Source organism: Lygodium microphyllum, chromosome 23, assembly GCF_053477565.2.
Source record: "Lygodium microphyllum isolate KBCC chromosome 23, Lygodium_microphyllum_v1.1.10, whole genome shotgun sequence".
In the NCBI taxonomy this organism is placed as follows: Eukaryota; Viridiplantae; Streptophyta; class Polypodiopsida; order Schizaeales; family Lygodiaceae; genus Lygodium; species Lygodium microphyllum.
In genome coordinates, this window is record NC_141157.1 from 132489173 (window position 1) to 132513446 (window position 24274).

General features: G+C 41.3%; 1 protein-coding gene across 3 annotated transcripts in view; it reads left to right on the top strand.

The window, feature by feature from the left end:
- Positions 1-24274, top strand: part of LOC148016761 (filament-like plant protein 4) — a 71111-nt gene that overhangs the window by 34424 nt on the left and 12413 nt on the right. For 2 of the 3 annotated variants that reach the window (XM_087664278.1, XM_087664279.1), the window contains 3 exons: positions 1264-1384; positions 1485-4068; positions 4178-4232. In XM_087664278.1, the coding sequence (XP_087520404.1) occupies positions 1264-1384; positions 1485-4068; positions 4178-4232 (2760 nt within the window). The remainder of the gene's footprint in view (positions 1-1263; positions 1385-1484; positions 4069-4177; positions 4233-24274) is intronic. The other variant, XM_087664281.1, reaches the window with a different exon arrangement.

The window sequence follows — 24274 nt, forward strand, 5'->3', positions numbered from 1 at the left end:
GCCAAAATGCTGAAAATCAGTGTTTGAACTGATCACTGCTGCTGCAAAACAACCAACTGGCAGGAACAGATCATGGCTGGGTAAAACACATCAGTTTCAGGCCTGAGCTGGGCATCAAATGGCCGGAACCAACAGCCATGGAGCTGGATGGAGAGGGCAGCCACGCACCAGCACACATACACACTTGGGACTGACTCAATTTTATTTAGACACACAAACCAACCACAATCACACAATTAACTCGTATCCGGCAAGACATGGAACGGTCTATTTTTACACTCATTTGCTTGTCTCTTGTACAACATTCTATAACTTTCTTTGGGCTTTTGCAATGTTGCACCGTTTGTGAGTGCTCCTTAAGCTAAGGTTCTGTGCAAAACTCCAAGTGGGATAAAGGGATTGACTAGATTGCTCAGTGACTCAATGCAACATGTAGCTTCTAGCTTCCAGGTGCACCACAGATGTAGTTATGCCTAAGTGTGTGTACTTTAACTAGAGGGGTGGACCTTTGACAGTTCTTAAGTTCTGACTTGTCCCCACATGTGCATGAACAAAAAAAGGCATATGAGAAAGCAAGAAACACATATTAATGTTCATGCTATCCCTTGAACTTTACATCACAGTCATTACAATCAACTTTGTGGTTACTTGTGTGCAAAACAGATAAAAATATCTTAAAGAGAGAGAACAACAAATTATTACAAAAGCAAAAAAGACAACAAAGTTTTCAAGAGGCAGGAGTGCAAGCAAAAGGGTGCATTTCACAAAGCTTAAATAACAAAGAGAGGAGAGTGGTTTTGAAACCAAAATTTTTCATGATTGGGTGATTAGACCAACTGGTTTGACTGCTAGATGGGCTGGCTGGTTGACTTGGCAATGTGGTAGGTGCCACATCAGCATGTGTCCACTGTCCTTGATTATCACGGTAGCCCTTATTGCTGCAGTGGTCATTGTAACCATCACGCTCATTACAGCATTACAACAATATTGTAGCCTGGGAACCAATCTTGCTATTGAAGAGGTTGACCAATCTTGCTATATGATCTACCTTGGCCATAAAATTGAGATCATGATTTATCGTCTTTGAACTTTTTTCGTGCATTCAAAGGCTTTCTATGTGGCAATTCTCTTTGCAGAAATCATGCATTTTAAGGCTTTCTGTGTGGTAATTCTCTTTGCAGAAGTAATATTGGAAGGTGTTTTGCAAGCGACTCTTTTTCTGACTATTTATCACCATCTGAACATACTTTCTTCTCATGGTAGAATACTGCAGGGATGTCACACCAGCAAATGGAGGAGAGAATTAGACATCTGAATGACAAGTTACTGGCAGCAAATGACCTGGTCAGACAGCATGTGAAGGTAGCTGAAGAAGCTGTGTCAGGTATAGTTCAGGCTTCAATAATTTAGCATCCATAAGATGGGTTTGTCACTTTGTGTATTTTGGAGCCTTGGTTAATCTGTGTATCTTTGGTTGTTATTAGGATGGGAGAAGTCCAAATCTGAATGTGTGTCCTTGAAGCAACAGTTAGATGCTTTGGTTGATCAAAAACATATTCTGGAGGATAGAGTCTTACATCTGGATGGGGCCTTGAAAGAATGCACGTGGCAGCTACGGCATGTGCTTGAGGAACAAGAGCACAAAATTCATGAGGCTATCGTGAAGAAGACCAGAGACTGGGATAACACAAGGCTAGAACTTGAAGGGAGGCTGGCTGACACTGATCAACAGCTTTCCGAGGCTGGGCGGCAGAATGCCATGCTGTACAAAACTATGCAGGAACAGGCTGAGACTATCACAGAACTAAGCCGGACTCGTTCACGAGCAGAAACTGACATTGAGATGCTACAGATACGTATCGAGGCATTTGAGAAAGAAAATTCTTCATTGAAGTATGAAGTACTTGTTCTCAACAAGGAGCTGGAGATTCGGAATCATGAAAAGGAAATGAATAAAAGGTCTGCCGATGCAGCAAACAGGCAACACTTAGAACATGTAAGAAAAATCAGTAAGTTGGAAAATGAATGTCAACGCTTGCGGGTTTTGGTACGTAAAAAGCTTCCAGGTCCTGGTGCATTGGCACAGATGAAAATGGAAGTCGAAGGGTTGGATGTTGAAAAGGCTGAAAATACTAGGTGGAAATTTGGTAGTAAAGTTCCTGGGTCACCAAAAGCTAGTTTTATGGAACCTGCTCAAAAATCAGAAAGTTCTCTTTCAGAGCGCCTGTTGGCCATGGAAGAGGAAACCAAGATGTTGAAAGAAGCATTGGCAAAAAGAAACATTGAACTACAAGCTGCCAGGATCATGTGCACGAAGGCTGCTGACAAAGTATCGATGCTTGAGAGTCAATTAGCTTCCATCTCACAATCTCAGAAGTCACCAAGGAAACTTCTGTTTGGAAGCACTGAAGCTTCTATTAGTTTAAGTGTAAGCAAGGAACCCAGCCAGGCTTCAATGTCAGAGGATGGTGATGACCGCAGTTGTGTGGATTCATGGGCGTCTGCCTTAATTACTGAGCTTGCTCATTTCCCAAAAGAAAAGCTTCCACAGAATGCAAAGAAAGGACTTGATAGATTAGATTCATTAGATGATTTTATTGAAGTAGAACGTCTGGTTTCATTCTCACCAAGAAAGCGAGCAACTGGTGCTGCCATTCTCAATCAACATTCTGATAGGCTAGAAACATCAAGTAATCTGGGTGCACAAGTGGAAGGAACTGTTGAATCAATTGAAGATCTCTCAGATCAACTTCTTAAAAAGGAAGCAGAGCTTGATGCAGCTAACAAATTGTGTAAAGAGGTCTGTGACAAGCTCGCCAAAGCTGAAGAGAATTTGAATATTTTGCAGTCAAAAAATGCTGCTAATGAATTGAATCTGTATAGCCTGCACCAGAGGTTGACTATGATTGCTGAGTCTAAAAAAGGGGACTTTGATCCAGAAAAATTATTAGAGCTCATCAAAAATGCTGTTGCAGCAGCACAGTGCAGCTCTGTTGATGGGCTTCGAGATCATGTCATGAAGCTCTCCAAAGTTTCATCACCAGGACATGACTCCAATCCGGGCTTTCCTGAAGGTCATAACGCAACCGCATCTGCTGAGAGTTCTCCCGAGCAAAGTTCACCCTCCCGAGGCACATCTTTGATTGGTCCAGAGCTAACTTCAGCTGTTTGCAAAGTGGTCCATCTTATTGAGGGTCTTGCATTGGCAGCTTCCAGAAAACATTTAGTTATTCTTCCTGAAGAGTTTTCAAATAGTGCTCCTGGTTTAGATTCTGACAATCATCATATCTTTCACCCAGAAATGAATGATAATCCAGTTGACATAGATGCAAGTACGAAAAATTTTATATCTGTTAGTAACAGCTTTTTGCATGGGAAGGTAGAGCTCGTTCAGTTTATGGCAGAGCTTTCATCTGTATTGGGCCATATAAGTAAGGCTGCAGTCCATAGTATGCAGGACAGATCAACTGCAGGAGAATCAAATCCTGAAATTGGTGACCAACAAGATGTTAGTGTGGCTGGAAGCCCTGTTGCTGACACAAGCAAACCTCATGTTGCTAAGGGAGTCAATCCAATGGTTCCTTGTACAAACGAGACGACAGGCTTAAAAGAACCCCATGCTTTAGGGATTGAAGAAGAACTTCGGAAACTTCGGTCAGAGAAGTCAGCTCTTGAGTCTCACATGAGAGCAGAATTTAGTAGGCTAGCTGGAATAGAAGAGTTGGTTGCTCAGTTAAAACAAGAAAAATATAATCTGGAAGTCATTGTAGAAGAAGAAAAGGATAAAGTAGAAATTATGAGGGGACAATTACAGGATGCCGAACAACTTGTTGCCAATTTACGTGTACGGCTTGCATCGGCCGAAATATCAAAGAATATGGCAGATGAGCGGCTGGCTTTATTATCAGCAGCAAAGTTAGAGCTGGAAGCACAACTGAAGGACAAGGAAATAGAATTAAGCCAGATGAATGAAAGGCAAGATGCTGTATTAAGGAGTCTTACACAAGAGCAGTTAGAAAATAAGGAGTTGCATATATTGTGTAAAGACCTGGAACAACGGCTGCAAAGGTAACCTTCGATCCCCGATATCTAAGTCAATGCTTATAATAATTGGTTGGTCCCTGTATATTCTGAAGATGTGGTCATGAATTGCTGACTTTCTGGGATGACTCTGCAGTGCTAGTCTGATTTGTTCCAGTTGTGGGGCTAGTCTTGATGGCACAAATAACAAGGTACTTAAATCTCCATTTTGCTTATTCTTTTTATTTAAAATGCTTTATTCATAATAGTGTGGCCGTAAATAGAAACATTCAATTTTGTGTGTGCATGGATTGTGCATACAACTAACAGTAGTAACAGAGCTCGTAGCTCACTACAACCTGTCACTTTTTGGAGTGGGTCCATAGCAGAGGTACTTCTGTTCACCGCACCTGCCATTCACATGTTTGGTTTGTACAGTACATCTCATGTATTGTGTTATGGATTTTGTTGTTGCAAAAGCAAATGCATGGTCTGAGATAGAGAGTGACATGCATACATACATACATACATACATACATAACATGTGTGTGTGTGTGGGCATATATGTATGTATGTATACATGTGTAGTTTGTTGATGTCTTTTTGTCCAGCCAGATGGTTTTTCCATATTCCTCTCAGGTACCCTGATTTGTGGAGCATGATCTCAATGCAATTGCAAGATTGGTAGCCTTCCCCCACCCTTGATTCAGATCATCCTTCACAGGATTGGAAACATGTGGGTCGGCTGCATTTGGAGGGTGCTTTAGTTAACCGGATTTATTAACTCTTGATTAGCGGCCATTATTGGTCCGTGGCCAAGGCCAATGCCGTCTAGGACTCCATAAAAGCAGGGCCTGGTGGAAAATGACTATTTTGGAAGGGTGGATCAATAAGACCCCATTTAAATGCAAGGTCTTTCTTCAAAGAATGCTGATTGGTGGTCTATCCCTTGCCTTCCCCCTTTCAAGGTGCTGAAAGCCAGCTTGCCTTCTCGGAGAGGGTGGTAATGACCTGAAAATTAATTAACAATTACAGCAAGCATAATTTTCACATAAACTGAAAATGCAAATGTTATTGCTTAATCTTGGACAATGGACAGCTTGTTGGTCCCAAAACTGGTGCCCCTTGCGGCATTTCTTTATCTTGAGTTGCAATTTGGATAGAATACAATGAGATCCCTTGAATCTCCATGGTTGTCCAATTACCTCTTGCTATCATAAATGACCAGCAAGCCTTCAAACTAATTTGCACCTTGAATTACTGGCCTTCAATTGTGCTCCTTGGGTGAGAAGTTTAGCCCCAAATGTTTGTTGGTTGGATGGCCATTTATATCTCCTAAGATGGCCCCTATTTTAGTGACTAAAATTCAAGTCTCTAGGCCTTGAATCTTTAAGCACGCTTCCCAAGGTGGTTGTCAAACCCTACTTTTTGCTATAAGTTAGGGTTTACAACAAAGATTAGTCAAAATCACCACCTTGAATGGCTGATTTTCCTAGAAATTGTTGAGGAAGAATGAGATAGGTGCTGGAGGATACGAGAGAATGCTGAAGAGAGAGAAATTTCAGGCTTCCATAATGGAAGAAATTAACTGGTGCCCTATCTAGACAACCATGTAAGCTCTCTCCATTGATGAAACTCTCCAAATATGATGTTGCTTGGCTGAAACAACCCTCAAAATCTTATTAGCAATTATTGTAGTCTCTTCTGGGCATGTCACCAACTCTTGGAGGGTCTCATACTAGTTGGAATTGGCTTGTTAACTACTGCACAACGACAATAGCAGCCTTCTCTCTCTCTCTCTCCCACACACACACACACACACACAAAATAAGCTTTCTCTAGACTAGAATGAACATTGCTCTCTCTCTATGTGTATTAATCAATTTATTAATGCCAATTCCCTAGTGTCACCACTAACACTAATGGCTACTTAAATGTTCTACACCAAGTTGACACCGGGTACTATCTAGTATGTATCAGGCATAACTTATTACAACTTTTGCCTTTGGCACCAATTGATATATCAGGGTTGTGGGTCCCACATTGCAAAATAATTAATTTGCACCTCATATGTGCAAATCACATTTACACATTTGATTAACTTTTAATCAAATGCTAAGCAAAGTATTAAAATTTCACGTCCTTGTGACAAACCATCTCTTGAAATCCTTGCAATCGTCATTGATTGCACTATAATGTGCCAAAGCAAAGCATATTGTACTAGAATTTTCCAAAAGGCATCATAGTAAAGAAAACATTGGCCAATGTTGTTTAACTATACTAAAGCCAAACACTTGCTGAAAATTTTCAGCCAGCATAAATAAAACTGTTAGGTTAGGGTTCAACAACATATACGCATATATGCACTTAGAGTGAACAAGTCAACAAGAGAGAAGGGAGTGTTGGAATGTCACATCCACTATGTGAGAATGATATGAAGGTTCAATTCCTAAGGTACTAAGTATCACACTCATTGATGGATGTTCACATGGGGAAAAAACCCTTCTCTAGCTAGAAGGTAAAAAGTACTTGTGGATAAGGGAGCGTTTACACCAGAACTTAGGAGGAACACGATAAGTATAACCAACCCCCCTCGAGTGAACGATGTGAAGGTATGCAAGGGGTAGGTAAATCAATCCCCAAATGGTATCAAGCGAAGAACCTTGTGAAAGGCTTCAAACTTCTCTCTAGAGAGAGCTTTTGTAAACACATTTGCCAAGTTATCCTATGTAGGGATGTAAACTGAGTTAGTCTGCCTTGCATGGAGCCTTTCTTTGACATAATGATAATGCACCTCAATGTGCTTAGTGTGAGTATGAAAAACTGGATTCTTGGCAATTGCCATGGCACTTTGACTGTTTGTATAGATAGGAGTGGGTGACTACTGTCCCATACTAAGGTTGACCAAAAGGCGTCTGACCATATACATTCTAGTGTAGTTGTAAATGCTGCCTTGTATTCAGCTTCACAGCTAGATGTGGCCACTGTAGAGTGCTTCTTGTTCGGCCAAGAAATGCATGAATCACCAAGTATGAAGCTACCACTAGTTCACACCCTTGTGTTAAAACAATTAGCTCAATCACCCTCGTGCCAAAACAAACAGTCCAATCACTGTTGGTGTATGCATGCAAGCAGAGAGAAGTGCCTTTACATAAAGGGTGCCAAGTGAGAGACCCCAAATTGAATGCCTGGCCATGCATTACACAAATATAATACACAACCAACATCTTACGGATAAAGAGAAGCATCAAATGGTTCTTTTGTATCCTCAAGTGTAAATCTATGGCTTGTCTCAACGGGAATAGAGATAGGCTTGCAAGCTTGCATTTGGAAACGCTCAAGAAGTTGCTCGGTACGCAGACTGCTGCAAAATAATCCCCCCCTCAACTGCAGTAAACTGTATGTCAAGATAGTAGTGCTAGTGGCCAAGATCTGTCACATTAGAAGTATATTGCAATTCAACTTTTAAGGCTGAAATCTATATCTCATGAGGTCTAGTCAACAACATGTCATCCACATAAAGAATGAATTGAGGCTGAAATCTATATCTCATGAGGTCTAGTCAACAACATGTCATCCACATAAAGAATGAGAATCAGGAGATTATCCCTATTTTTGTAGACATGAAGTATGCTTTCAGTGTGTGAATTGTTGAAGCCAAGAGCAATCAAGTATTCATGTATCTTTCCATACCATGCCCTAGGTGCTTGTTTCAAACCATACAAGGCCTTATTGAAATTGCACACTTTACTTTCTGACTCTTTTTGAACAAAGCTAGGAGGTTGCGTGACATAGTCCTACTCACGAAGATCACCATTTATAGGAGCAATCTTCACATCCAACTGATGCACATGCCAATCATAATAATTACAAATGGTGTTCATACATGAAGTGGGTGCAAATGTCTCATCATAGTCCATCCCATGCGGTTGGGCATGTCCTGTGGCAACAAGATGTGCCTTGTAGCAATTTTAGGCAAAAGCCCCAAAAATTTTGAAGGAATTCTGGGGAAATTGATGCCTATTGTAAAGTCCCCAAAATTTTGTGCCTAGATGGAGATTGTGCGCGAACAGGAGTTATTTTGTATGGCTAAATGTTGATTAAGGCTAGGGAGCATATATATTTTAGTATTTTATTGATTGTCGGGTAGGAACGCAACACGTGTATTAAATCGGCAGCATGAAGTGGATGTTAGTTGACGAAATGGGAGTTTTTGAGTCTCCACTAGCAAGCTGTTGGGTCTATGCAAGTAGGCGAAGTATGAAACATGTTGTTTGGGCTGATGCGGTGATGTGATAGGATTGCCGAGTTGGATACGCAATCTATCTGTGACAAATAGGCGTTGAATAGCTGGTGCTTGACAGGCAATGATGGCGAGGGACACATTGAATGTCGACAGGCCTATCGGGCTACTGCTGGGTGCATACAAGACTAGCGACTTTAATGCAAATAGTCAATGTCAGACTCCTTCATCAATGTGCAAAAGGCAAGTTGTGTTATCGAGTCACAGCATATATGAGTAGATAGGTGACTGAAATGAGTATATGAGTTGTGTGCGAGGCTCAATGGTGGCGGCAACTACTAAAAGAGGTATGGTTCTTTTACCACTGTTAGGTTAGGGTTTAGTAGCACGTACGCGCGCGCGCGCGCACACACACACATACACACACACTCAGTGAACAAGTGAACCGCAAGAGAGAAGGGAATGTTGGAATGTCACATCCACTATGTGAGAATGATATGAAAGTACAATCCCTAAGGTACTAAGTACCATACCCATTGATGGGTGTTCACACTAGGGAAAACCCTTCTCTAGCTAGAAGATAAAAAAAGTGCACGTGGATAAGGGAGCATTTATACCATGAACTTAGGAGAAACACGAAAAGTGTAACAAAAGCATAAGACTCATAAATAATCTAAGACTTCTACTAGAAACCCATAGAATGTACTTCTCAATAGTGTATCTCAAGTGTTTTGGTCAAACAACCATAGCAAAGCATAAATTGAGCATAAACCATGGCTAATCTATCAATGGCATTCATAAAACACATGGTTGTCCATAAAACCATGTGAACACCATTGAGAATTGATGATCATCCATTGAAAACCAGCAACTGATAATCAATCTCTAATGATTATAAATTGATGCAAATTGATGCATACTAATACAAATGTATAGTTTCAAAGTTACAGGTGAAAAACCATACCATATGTATACCAATTGTAGTGACTAGTTGAATAGTGACCTCATGGCAGATATATTGTGAGCATAGTATCTTGGATGCATGCTAAATACATTTAAGATCCACTATACACAAGAGCTGTCCATTAGTGGAGGATTGGAAGTGCTACATTTCCCTTGAGCATTAGGCAATGCCCTGGACCCCTGCTTTGTTGAACTTGACTGAGCATGATCCAAAGTTAACTTTAACTAACAAGCCTCGAGGTAAAGCTACAACAATTGAGAATAGTTTGTCAAGTCATCCTCTTTCATCCATTTAGTATCTATTGGGGAATAATTCTGAAACTTTATGAAGTACCTTCTAGAAACTTCACTTCTAATCTTTCTCTCTTTATGTGTCAAAATCTGCTTGGGCACCGATATCTCAGCCAATTTCTCAACCTTTGGCTGCATTTCAGTAGATACATCTTGAGGCACATAACTATGCAAGGGCCTCAACAATCTCACATGAAACGCATTGTGTATCTGCCAGTGTGGAGGCAATGTCAGCCTATAAATGACATCACTGATTCTCTTCAACACTTGGAAGGGTGCATAATATCTTATACTCAGCTTTGGAAATAACCTCTCTCTACCTTTCATCTTTTTCAGCTTTATCTTTTCAAAACATAACAATACATAGTCGCCCTTTGCAAATTGCAAAGCACGTCTAGGGCGATTAGTTGCCTTCTTTTGCTTCTCTTGAGACCTTTGAAGAGCATACTTAACCTTTGCATAGGTTACATCCATGTTTTCTACATATTGATTAGCCTCAAAGATCTTGTCCTTTATGTGCAAATACTTTCTTACCACCTTCCATAACCTCAAATGGAGCTTTGCTAGTGGAATTATACACTGTATTATTGTATGCAAACTCTACCAAAGGTAAATAATGCTTCCACTATGACTTATGCTTAGATAAATAGCATCTCAAGAGGTCAAGCATTATAGAATTTGCCTCTTTTGACTGACCATCCGTTTGCAGATGGAATGATAAAGAAAATTTCAGCATAGCATCCATATTTTCAATTAGCTCATTTCAAAACAACTAGTCATCTGAGGGTCTGAATCACTGATGACGAACTTTGGAATGCCATGATACTTAAACAAACGCTATAAAAATAAGTGTGTCATATGATTAGCCTTTATCTTCTTCCTTAACAGAATGAAATGGGCATGCTTATTAAACTTGTAATTAATGGTCCATATCCTATCATTCCCAGTAGGTATCTCTGTCAAGGCCTATTTGGAATTCGCAAGGGCTGTAATAAACCTAGCATCTTTTGCTTATTATACTTAACCTTTTGACATACAATTTATGTCCTGACAAACTGTCTCAAAGAAGGCCAATAAAAGAAATGCTCCATTGCTTTAACTATAGTATCAATACCTTTGCCTGTATAAGGAGGAGCATGACTCTCAATGATCACCTCAGGTCTAAACTACTTTATAACACACACTCATCTATGCATCAACAAAAAACCATCTCTAAGTACAAAGTGCTCATGTCTTTGGCCATTGCAGAGCTGATCATATACATTTGCAAAATCTTAATTAGCAGTATATTGATCTTTTATGGCATCCAATTTAGTGTGATACACATAGTGACAGTTGAAAATCTGAGGCCTACAAGACAATGCATTAGCCGCCACATTCTTTTTTCCATCTATATGTACAATCTAAAAGTGAAATATAGATAAGAAGCTGGTTCGTCTCACATGCTTCTTAGACAATTAAGTCTGTGTTAAAAGGTAGGGCAATGTCTAATGATTCATTTTCACTATGAAATCAGCCCCTAAGAGAGAGTGTTTTCATGTCGAAAGTACATGAATTATAAGTAGCTCCTTCTCATAAACTTACAAATTTCTTTTTGCACCATGGAGAACACAACTCTTACATGGCATAACTTGGTCATCTTGCATTAAAACAACCCCTATGTTGTTTCCACATACATCACACTGAACAACAAATGACTTCTTTAGATTAGACAACAATATAAGCATAGAATTTGAAGTCATCTTTTCCTTTAGCTTCTCAAATGTTGAAATTTTCACTTTTGTCTAAGGCACACGTTTCTTCTTATAGTGGAGATGCAATTTCAGCAAAGCGATGCACATACTTCTTGTAATAGAAACATATACTCAGAAACTGCGGATCTCGTACACTTCTTTAAAGATGTCCATGAACGTATTGTCTTAACTTTTGCAAGATTCATATGAATGTCAACAGTCAATACAATGTGGCCCAATAAGTTGATCTTATGCAAGAAAAACTCACTCTTCTTGTCATTTATAGCTAGTTTATGCTTACGTAATTAAATAAATGTTCAAATGTTACCTATGCTTTGTCTAATTGTTTGAATAGGCAATCATATTGTCAAAGAAAGTACCCACAAATCCCCTTTGTGGCCTAAAGATATGATTCATCATTGGTTTAAATGTGGTAGGAGCATTCATAAGTCCGAAAGGCCTAACAAGAAACCTATACAACCCAAAAGATGTCCTGAAATCTATCTTAGGCACATCCTCTAGTCTAATGCAAATTTGATGATATCCACTTTCAAATCAATTATGGTTGGATATGGCTTTCCCTTGCAATCTAACCATAACACCATCGATTTGAGGGGTTCAAAAATTGATTCTTTATCGCAATTTTATTCAAAGCACAATAATCAATGCGCATACACCATGATCCCTTTTTTTTGAACCAAATGCAGTGGTTAACAAAAGGGAGGTGAGCTAAGCTAAATCAACCCTTTTTCCTACAGTTTATTCACTTGACTCATTCTCTCCTCTTGTTAAGGCTACACTTGTAGGGTGGCTTATTAGGAGGGCTACTTCGAGTGATAAGATCTATGCTACGATCTTTCGGCCTTTTAGATGGTAGTTACCCTAGTAATAATTGAGAAAAGCAATTAACATATATTTTTAGAAATGACATGCGTTCCTTTTCTAACTTAGACATGCTCCCAACATTTTCATTATCAATCTTATCCTCAGTAAAAACTAAGTATGCTAACCATTGATTTTTCATTACTTTAGAAATGGCAACAACTGATACAGTAGGGAGAGATTTTCCGTTCAATTTTACATTCAAGGTATGGGCCTTGCCTTTATGTTGAATAGTGATTACTTTAGCATGTGAATTAATCACTATATGCACATGATGGCACCAAGGCATATCGAGTAAGACATCACAATTCTCAAGTGGTGCAATGAAAAACTCTTTGCTGTCCACATATCCTCTGTCCACATATCCTTGAATGTGCAAGAAAAGTTTCCCAATGAGCAGTGTAATAGGCTTTGCATGGCCCTTGCATGCCATATCAACTTCTTTTGTGGGTCCCATCTCATCCTCTTTGATGTCTAGATGGGATGCCATGTCCGTGGAGATAAAGTTGGCTCGTGTTCCATTGTGAAAGAAGATTAATGCATGATACTGATTTGTGATTTTCCCTTATGCTTTGCATAACTAAGTAGCATCATCATTGGGTTGATCAATAACAACATCTGCATCAAACCAACAAATGTTTTGGGCTTCTTTCCCTTTGGATCTTCTTGATTTTTTGATTTTTGAGCTTGCTACCTATTGCGATAGTCCTTAGCCATGTGACCCTTTTGTTCACAAACAAAGCATTTATTTGGAGCTTTTAATTTTCTTCGTTGTGCAATTTGATTTTCAGATCTACCCCTTTTCTTAGCCCTTGAAAACTTCTTGATGGGCTGCTCATCCATCCCTTGGAAGCCCGAATCTTTTCCATACAACAATGCATCCGTTGTATAGTTGTTTCTATGAGCTAAGAAATGCTAGATATGGTGAATTAATGAAAAAATCTGCGATTCCTTTAGGTAGTGGGATTAGAAGACTGCCACTTGGCATAAATACCCATGCAATTGAGAAAAACGTTTTTGGGGTTGGTGGAGGCTATTTGAATTCATTTAGTTTTGGGAAAAAGAGAGAGGGAGAGCTACAGATCAATTTTCAGCCATTGGAGGTAGAGGACAGTAGCTAGGAGGCTAGAGAGAGCAAGCGACAACATTTATGAGCCTTCCAGCTGTTGGCAACAACATTTAGAAGCATGTGACAACAATTTGGGCCTCTCTAGGCGGCAAGCAACAGCCTTTGGGCTGATCCGGGTAGAGCAACAACCAATTGAGGGGCTTCTCTCTGAAGGATTTATGGAATTTCTCTTTACATAGCTCTCTCACACCTTCTCTCAGCAAATCTCAGCATTTCTTAGCCATTCTCAAAAGATCTCAGCCAAATTTGGTGGATAGCTGTAAGAATTCTATTGTAAACCCTAAATTTCTTAAAAAATTAGGGTTTTGTAGCCACCTCAGGAACCGTGCCATCAGTTAACGGTGTCAAACATTGAAATCAGCACCTGAAATTGAAGGAATTGTCAAGGATTGTAGATGCCGGCTCATCCATTGTGAATTGGGGGCAGCATTTGGCCAGTTGGGATTCCATTTGTGCAAGTCTTGGGTGAAAATCAAGGGGCAATTGGCTCGAATTGTATGCTAATTGTTTGTTCAGCATGGTGCTTTTGGATGAGCAAAGGAGATTGTGGAATCTTAGCTTGTACTCAATCCATTAGTAATTAAAGTTAAAGAAATACTGAAATGGACATCGGTTTTGGGGTCAATAGGGTGTCCAATGTCCAAGACTGTCGAGGTAAATTTTACATTTCAGTTTATGCTATTTAATTAGATGCTGTATTCAAGTGCTTGACCAAGTTTTGCCCCCTTATCTAAGAAGGAAGATTGGTTCCATGGTTCCATTTTTAGGATACCACTCAATCCTTTGATTTGGTGGGCCCGAGGCACTTGATTGTAAGCCACAACTTTGTGCTAGTGCTGTTTTTTACACTTAGCTGAGAAATTATAGCAATATGCCTTCATAAAGAGATGGAATCAAGCAGTGATGATGCCTCTTAGTATGGACATTTATATGGCAAGGTGTGCAAATGCAAGGCCATCATGGAAGTGCCAATCCACCGGATTTTGGACAATTGGGTATGTATGCAATGATGGGGTAGCTAGGATACTTTGGTGGTAGAACTATTTTTCATGCAATGGTTGGACAAGGACCGCATATGGAAATGTATGGCACAAATCCCTATGGTATGCAACAACCAATGCATGGTGTGTAAGGTCCAATGTATTTGGATATGGTTGAAAATGTGCATAACCTTATGTATGGCAGCATTGGTTTGATGCACGGGGCACAAAGTGGCATGCTTGGTAATGCATTTGCACCCTCGAATGTTTATGGGGATCAAGGAATGAGTATTGGTCATGCAAATGCTTCATTTGGGCTTGATCACGATGTAAATATAGCAAATGCACCCTTTTTGTAGTATCTAGCGTATGCGAACTTGACTCCCAAAGGGGAAGCAAAAGACTATGATGGGGGTGGAAAAGGAGTAAAGTTTGAGTCCTTGAGTGGTACACAAGATAGGTTGAAAGCTTTGACTTTCATTCAACAGGTTGATGTAGCCTATTTAGGGGGAAACTTCCTTGAATCCTATTCAGAAGGTAGGTGCTTTCTTGAAAGGGAATGCATTGTAGTAGTGCTCCACATTATCGATGCAAGGTATAGCACCGTCAACATGGGTACAATTCAAGCAAATGTATGCGTCGAATTGGTTGACAAGTACCTTTGAGGTGGACATCATGACAGCTTGGAATAAGCTTGATGCAAAGGAATGTGAGAATTTAGAATAATACAATAAGACGTTTTGAGATGCATTGCTGCTCGATACTTCTTATTATCCGGTACCCCTTCATGAGCAAGTGAAAAAGTACGTATGTGGACTACCTAAAGGAATTTGGGATTTTTGTAGAAAATCCACTATGTCTAGCATATCTCAGCTCATAGAGACTATTGCTACAGCCGATGCTTTGTTGTGTGGGAAGGATTTGGGCTTTCAAGAGAGTAGGAATAAGCTGAATAAAAAGTTGTTTAAGGTTGAGAAAAGGGATAGATCTGAAATTTAGCGTAAAAAGAGGTCAAAACAACAAAGAAAGGGTTGGAAATCATTGGCACAGTGTAGGGAATTGATGGTTGCAAATAAATATTTTATTTGTGAATAGGAGGGTCATTGTGCAAAGGATTGTCCCAATAGGCGATTGTGAAGAAATACCCTAACGTAGAAACATAAATGAAAGTATAGGACAAAGCATAAAATCTAAAGAACACAGTTAGGGTCAGGGTAACTCAAGGACAATGAACACAATGGAGTTTGAATGAAAGACTGAATATTGAATATACAATGCTTATGTAGTAAACAAATTGTGTAAAAATGAAAGCTGTGCCGTGAACTCTCATATCTTGAGGATCGAGACAGAGGTGTTAAGCAAAACAATGTATCCTACTCCTGATGGATCCTGAAATGCAGGAAAGGCAGGCTTTGAGAGTTGAACACCAATAAACGCAACTATGAAAGTGGGATCTAATGCAGATAGGCTATGAAGAGAGAGAAAGACTGAAAACTCAAGTGCTTGAGGAGAGAGAAAAATTGGGCGATAATAGAGGAGTGCAAATGCAAGCAGTAGGAGCTAGGCAACAAGCAGTGGAGAGAGAAAAACACCAAACACAGCCAACAAATTTTTGGGGCGACAGTGTAGGAGTGATGGCATCAGCCTTCTAAGCCCCTGGACAGTGTAAATGCAGCACAAAAGTGGTCGCCTTCTGTTGGGAAATATCACTTGGCAGCAAATACAAATTTGCGAGTGATTGGATTAGTAGGCAAGAGTTGGATCGAGGAGATAGAGGCTGAAATTAGCTGGTAGATAGTAGTAGACAACAAGGGAAAGCTTTGATTGAGATGTCCTCGTGAACGGGGTGTGGGCAGTAGAGACAGCTCTTGAAACTTGTAAAAACAAGATAGGACTGAATGGAGGGCAGCTTGCTTATTTATAGAAAGTTTTAGAACCTCCTACCACGCACCATTTTAAAAAACTCTCAAACCACACACCAATTTAGGGTTTATATTAATTAAGCATTTTTGGGGTTGTTTAAGTGGCTAGTTCAGCATGTAATACTCATGTTAGGTCAATAGTAGCAAGTTGGAAAATCAGAAAATCAGGGAGCTCTTAAAGGAAAGAAGCCCAAAACATAAGTGAGATTGGTGCCCAATGTTGTTAATGATAAAGTCAATGATGATGCTACGGAGTTATGCAAAGCATTGGGCAAAATTAGGGATTAGCATGCCTTGATATTCTTTGATAATGGTGCACGGGTTAACTTTATCTTTGTAGACATGGGCTCTTGTCAAGGCATTAGAGAGCATGAGATGGGACCCATGGAGAAAGTTGGAATGGTATGTAAAGGCTGTGCAAAGCTTGTCACACTGCTCATTGGAAAGCTTCGGTTGCACATTTGGGGATATGTGGACAATAAATACTTCTTTATTACTCTAGTTAAGGGTTGTGATGTGCTACTTGGAATGCCATGGTGTCACTATATGAATGTAGTGATTGATTCACATGCAAAAGAGATTACTATTTAGCATAAGGAAAAGATTGTTATACTTGATGTAAAGTTGAAAGGGAATTTCGTCCTTGTTGTATTTGCTATTGCCATTTCTAAAGTAATGAAAAATCATCTTTCAGCGTACTTGGCTTTTACTAAGGATAAGGATCATAGTGAGAATGTTGGGAATATGCCTAAGAGAAGGATTGCATGTCATTTCTGAAAATATATATCAATTTCTTCTCTCAGTTATTTCTAGGACAGCTACTACCTGAATGGCCTGAAGATCATGGCATAGATCTTGTCCGTGGAAGTAGCCTACTTAATAAGCCACCCTACGGAGTTAGTGCAACCCAGCAGGAGGAGATTACGAGTTAGGTGAATGAGCTGGTAGAAAAATGAGTGATTCAGCCCAACTCATCTCCTTTTTGTTCTACAGTGCTTTTGGTGCAAAAAAAGGGTGGTTCTAGCATATGTGCATTGATTATCGTGCTTTGAACAAAATCATGATAAAGAATCGGTTCTTGATCTCTTGGATTGATGGTGTTATAGATAGATTGTAGGGGGCAATCACATTTAGTTGTATAGATTTAAAGGGTGGATGTCATCAGATACGTGTTAGTTCGGAGGATGTGCATAAGACAACTCTCAAGTCATCTTTTGGGTTGTATGAGTTTCTTGTCATGCCTTTTAGACTTACGAATGCTCATATCACTTTTAATTGAATGATGGATTGCATCTTTAGGTCACATAGAGCATTTGTGGACACTTTCTTTGATCACATAATTGTCTACTCAAAGAATGGGGCATAACATAGAAAGCACTTGGACATTGTATTCAATGAGTTGTGTAAGCACATGCTGAAAAGTGAATCTTTTTTGCATGAAATTTTCTTTTTGGAGTATATTATATTGGTTGATAGTATTTGTATAGACCTTGCAAAGATTAAAGCAATACGATCATGGCCATGTTTGAAGAATATACATGAGATTTGCAGCTTCTTGGGTTTATGTTCTTACTACAAAAAGTATGTATAAGGATTTGTTGAAGTTGTATCTCCATTGTATGCCTTGTAGAAGAAAAATGTGCAATTTAGATAATAGCAGTGGAAATTTCGGCATTTGAAAAGTTCAAGGAAAAGATGACTTTAGATCCTATGCTTATATTGCTTGATCTAAGGAAGTTATTTGTGGTTCAGTGTGATGCATGTGGAAATAGCATTGGGACTGTTTTAATGCAGGATGACCGAGTTGTGGCTTATGAGAGCCGACGTCTCCACGGCGCAGAGAGAAATTTGCAGATCTATGAGAAAGAGCTCTTGGTTGTAATTCTTGCACTATCTATGTGGAAACCTTGTTAGGGGTTGATATTACAGCGCAGACAAACCATCAGACTTTGAGATACTTTTGGACACACACAAAGTTGTTAGAGAAGCATATGGGATGGGAAAAATTTCTATGCTTCATTTTCAAATTGTATATATTGATCGTAAAACGAGTGTTGTAGCTAATGCACTATCACGGAAGCCGCAAATTTCAGCCATCAGCATGGTTTATCACACTGAGTTGGATACCATGAAGGACCAATAAGTTGCTGATTTAGATTTTGCTAATGTTTATGATTAGCTTTGCAATGGTCAAAGATATAAGCACTTTATGCTAAGAGATGGATTTCTGATGATGCATGGATGATTGTGTGTCACAAAGCAGTTGAGGCCTAGAGTGATTACTAAAAGTCATGCTCCTTTATATATAGGATATAGAGGTATTGATGCCACAATTAAGGCAGTGAAGCATTTCTTTTATTGGTCAGCTTTGAGGCATGATGTAGAGTAGTTTGTCACGATATGCATGATATGTCAGAAGGTAATGTATGATAGACAAAAGATATTGGGTTTATTGCATCCCTTTTTTATTCCAAACAAGCCTTGACAGAGCATTGCAATGGACTTTATTTTTAAGCCTCCTAGGACATCTATAGGGAATGATGGGATATAGACTATCATGTGTAGGTTTAGCAAACAAGTCCAGTTCATTCAGGTAGGAAAAAAATAAAGGTTGATCATATGCCATGATTGTTTTTACAACGCATCCTCAAGTATCATGGTATGTCAAAGTTGATCGTCAGTGATCAAGATCCTCGGATGACTAGTTTATTTTGGAAGGGGTTGTTTGAGAATATGGGTACTGCATTGAAATTCTCATCATCCTTTCATCCACAGACAGATGGTCAGTGTGAAGAGGCTAATTCTAGAGTGTTGGATCTTCTGAGGCGCTATGTTTCAGACCATAAGATACACCATTGGTTGAGTTGCTTATAATAACATGGCGCATAGTTCCATTAGCAAAGCTCCATTTGAAGTGGTTGAGGGTGGCAAGAAGGTACCATCTATTTTATAGACTAAGGATAAGATCTTTGAGGTTGATCTCCATGTGAAAAATTTGAATGCAGCCTATGCAAAGATAAAGTATGCACTTCAAAGATTACAGGAAAAGCAAAAGAAGGTAGTTGATCACCATAGACGTGCTTTGCAGTTTGCAGAGGGCGATTATGTATTGCTGCATTTTGAAAAGGTGAGGCTGAAAAAGATGAAAGGAAGAGAGAGATTGTATCTAAAGTTGAGTATGAGATACTATGGGTCTTTCCAACTATTGAAAAAGATCACAGATGTGACATATCGGCTGAAATTACCTCCACATTGGCAAATATACAATGCCTTTCATGTTAGTTTATTAAGGCCTTTTCTTAGTGATGTGCCAGAGGATGTATGTGCTGAAATTGAGCTTGAGGTTGAGTTGTATGAGATATTACATAAGTAGATTTTGACACATAAGGAAATAAAGGTCAGAGGTAAAGTTGCCAGGAGACATTTGGCGAAGTTTCAGAACTATTCACCAATGGATGCTAAGTGAATGGAAAAGGATGACTTGGCAGACCATTCTTAGTTGCCTTTCAGTTAGAGCCAACTTTGGTATGAGGTCAATCAAGTTAAGCAAAGCAGGGGTTTGGAGCATTGTCTAATGCTCAAGGGGGAGGTAGCACTTCCACTCCTCTAGTTGCAAATAGCTATCGTATGTAGTGGATCTTAGATGTATTCAACATGCATCTAAGGTACCTGTGCTGATAGTATGTTTGCCATGAGGTCATAACACAATGTACTAGTCACTGTGAGATGTATGCAGACAAGTATGGTTGTTATCAGGGCTCTGAGACTATACTTATGCATGAGTTTTTGCATTGTTTTGGAGATCAATTATTGATTAGTTTCAGCTCAGTTTTTGATTACTTAGGAGGTCGGATCATGGTCCCTTTTGCATCAATTTTACATCTTTTGCATCAGCCTATAATTAGTTTTTGTACTCAGTTTGTGATCAATTTGGAATCATATTTGCAGAACTTAGTGACTAGTTTTCAGATCAGTTTATGATGAGATTATGCTCAATTTGTTTCAAGGGAAGAGAGAGTGCAATGGAGTGCGAGAGCGAGGCACGAGCTGCAGAGTTGAGAGTTAGAGAGAGTAAACGAAGAGATAGGTGTACTAGATCGTGATGGTACACAAAGAATAAAAGAATGTATTTATATGTTAGGGTATAATAAGCGTGTGTTCACACCCCTAAGACTATTTACATGGAGATGAAGGGACTTTATGTTAGCAAGCAGTCAGACCCTGTCCAGGTGCAGTCGGACAGATTCTGTCCAGGTGCAGTCGGACTGCATAGTTGGACTGCCACGTGGCAGTCCGACCTGTTCCTGTCAGTCGGCTACATGTCTATTTTTAGGGCTTGTTTCTTGGCTATTTATAGCCGAGTTTTTGAGCAGTCTTCCACACTTTTCTGCTCGCAGATTACAGACTGGTGGCTCGCGCAGATTTCGTCTCTGTTCGCAGATTTCAGACAGGAGACAGTTTAGACTGCAGCGGACTTCGAGGTGAACAGCAGGTTGCATCGTCGAGGAGGAGACACGCAGTCTAGCGCACTGCGCCCGTGTATATATCTGCATATCTTTGTATACAGCACACTTTATACAGCAGATCTTCATCTTCCACTGTCTCTTTCTCTCTCTTTTCTCTCTGCGTTCTCTCTCTCTCAGTCCTACGCTTCCGCACCGCTGCACTCTGACATGGTATCAGAGCAGTGTTAAAGGGCTGACTGAGTGCAGAACCAACATGAAGAGGAGTTTCTATCGTGACACAAGGCTGCGTTTTCAGCGTTCGAGGACAGGCAGTAGGGCTGCGCCTCGGAACAAGGTTGAAGCGAGCGTGGGTGCGCAGGAAAGGAGTCCAGGTGGTGAATTTGCTGCTGTTTACTGCTGTTTGACGAGGAGGAAGTTTGAGTTTTCAGCTTTCAAGTGCAGATTTTGCTTTTTCATCGCCTCTGGCGGGTGAAGAAGTTTCAGGACGCGGAAGAGTCCTAGCAGGCTGAGTTATCATAGTCAGAGGGGCTGCTTTTGCGTTTGTGCAGGCATTACAGGTAAAGATGTCTACCGAGATTGACTTGGAGTTCCAGACGATTATGGACCGGAAGGTGCCTGTCTTACCGGCTCTTCCCGCAGATCAGAAGCTCGATGGCGACAACTACCGCATCTGGCGCGTCATGATGTTGGCCATCCTTGAGTCCTATGATTTGGCGGAGCTTGTACAGGAGGAGATCGACCGGCCCTCGGTGAGAGATGAGTCCAAACTCTCTTTCGATGCTTGTGCGGAGTTGGCCAAGGCACAGTCTCACTGGGACAAACTGAATGCTAGGATTCGTTCCTTTCTTTTTCTGTCTTGTACTACAGCCGTGATAGCTCACATCGAGCACTTGACGTAGCTTGGGAGATATGGCTGGAGCTTGATCAGATGTATAACCGGATGACCCTAATGAAGCGGGTTTCTTTGGAGGTTCAGATGCGGATCTTGTCCATGAACAAGTCTTCTTCGTTGCGGGAGCACATCAACAAGCTTAGACAGCTTCAGATGCAGGTTCAAAATGCGGGGAAGCCGATTTCCTGTGAAGACATAGCGATCACACTCTTATTCCAATTGCCGCCATGATTCGGTACTTTCTACTCCGCTCTTATTGCTTCGGGGCGAGAGTCCACTATTCGGTGGGAAGAGTTGATTCCTATGGTCTTGGACCAAGAGGAACAACTAAAGGGACAGAATGTTGTCAGAGTGCAGCGGTGCGGAAGTGTAGGACTGAGAGAGAGAGAACGCAGAGAGAGAAGAGAGAGAAAGAGACAGTGGAAGATGAAGATCTGCTGTATAAAGTGTGCTGAATACAAAGATATGCAGATATATACACGGGCGCAGTGCGCTGGACTGCGTGTCTCCACCTCGACGATGCAACCTGCTGTTCCCCTCAAAGTCCGCTGCAGTCTGCACTGTCTCCTGTCTGAAATCTGCGAACAGAGACGGAATCTGCGTGTGCCACCAGTCTGTAATCTGCGAGCAGAGAAGAGTAGGAGACTGCTGAAGTCCTCGGCTATTTATAGCCAAGAAACTGGGCGAAAATCAGGGCAGGTCGGCTGCATTAAATGCAGCCAACTGGACTGCAGGTAGTCGGACTGCCACGTGGCAGTCGGACTGTGCAGTCCCGTACAGGTGCTGATCTCCAACACCCCCTCTTAGAGACTTGGTAGGGCAGAAGCCTGAGGGATTTGGAATGCCTCCAAAGTAGAGCCTGGGGAAGTGCCTTCGTAAACAAATCTGCAAGATTGTCCTCGGTGTCTTGCAGTACTCCACAGTGATGGTCTCATCCAGAAGCTTCTCTCTAATGAAGGGGTACTGGATCTCTATGTGCTTTGTCCAGACATGAAAAACAGGATTCCGTGCCAAGGCAATGCAGCTCTCATTGTCACATTGCAGCAAAGTAGGAGTCTGGGGGCAGCCAAGCTCCTCCAACAATCTTCGAAGCCACACAGCCTCACATGTGGTCGAAGACGCGGCTCGATACTCCGCCTCAGTAGACGAAAGGGCTACTGTGGGTTGCTTCTTGCTACTCCATGAGATAACACCTGCACCCAAGGTAAAACAGTAACCTGTAGTAGACCGCCTGTGGTCCACATCACTGGCCCAATCCGAGTCGCTCCAACCTGCAAGTACAAGATCTGAACCATCTGTCCCTGCGGGATAATGAATCCCTAAATCAGACGTCCCCCTCAAATACCGAAGTATCCTCTGAGCAGCCTGCCAATGCACCGTCTGAGGTTCACTCATGAACCCTGCCAAGAGCCCAACAGCAAAACAAAGATCAACACGAGTGTCGAGGAGCCAAATCAATGATCCAATCAACTGACGATAGTGGGAAGCATCCGCCATGGGAGAAGCTAAATGGGAAGTGGCCTTCTAGTTCGGATCCATAGGAGTAGAAAGGGTCCGACAATCCTCCATGGCAAAAGACACTAAGAGCTCCTGTAGATATCTCTGCTGAGAGATGAAGATCCCCCTCTGAGACTGATAAATCTCATGGCCCAAAAAGAAATGGAGTAGACCCAAGTCCGTCATCTCGAACGTCCGATGTAAAGCTGACTTCGTCTCTTGGACCTGCTGTGCATGATCACCTGTGACAATCAAGTCATCAACATACAACACAAAAAGCACACAACCATCCTCGGAAGTGTGAACATAAAGTTGCTGATCAGCATTAGAACGCCGATATCCCAACTGTGACTGAAGGAACGAATCAATCTTTTCGTTCCATGCACGCGGAGCCTGCTTGAGGCCATACAAGGCCTTCTTCAACCTGTAGACTTTCCCATCTGAAGATCCAAAGCCAGGAGGCTGCTTAACATAGATCTCCTCCTTCAAATCACCATTGAGAAAGGCCGACTTCACATCCAACTGGTAAACAGGCCATCTCCTATGGCCAGCCAAGGCAAGAACAACTCTAATGGTCACCATACGAGCAGTGGGGGCAAAAGTATCATGACAATCAATCCCTGGGCGCTGTGCAAAACCTTTAGCAACAAGGCGAGCCTTGTGCTTATCCAAAGAACCATCGCTAAGGTATTTGGTCTTGAAGATCCATTTGACGCCAATCACCTTCTTATTCGGGGGGCGGGGCACGAGTGACCAAGTGCCATTCCTCTCAATAGCCTCCAACTTGGCTTCCATAGCTTGCTTCCATGGTGCGGACTGCAAAGCCTCCTTCACGGAGGTGGGCTCTCGATCCTGCATAACACGGGTCATCAAACAATAGTTAGAGCAAACAAGCTCCGTAGAATGTGTCTGGTGCCTCCGTGACCGCCGTGGACCATCCTGCGGTCCCCACTCCTCAAGAACCCCCTCGATCCCTGAATCACGGAGTGTGTCACGAGCCCATCGAGGAGGAGGCCGGACCTCCCCTTGTCTCTCTCCATCAGCTGAAGACTCTGGAATATCCACCGGTGGTAACTCCTCAGGGATGACCGGTGGAACAGTAGACTCTGTATCAGAAACAAAATCATAATCAAAAGGCATGGGCTCCAATGGAACTGTAGCAGGAGCCCAACTCTCCCCTGGATCTCCAAGAACGGGATGCTCCTCACCTGTGGATATGGCCGGAACCTCCACAAACCGCACATCGCGACTAGTGT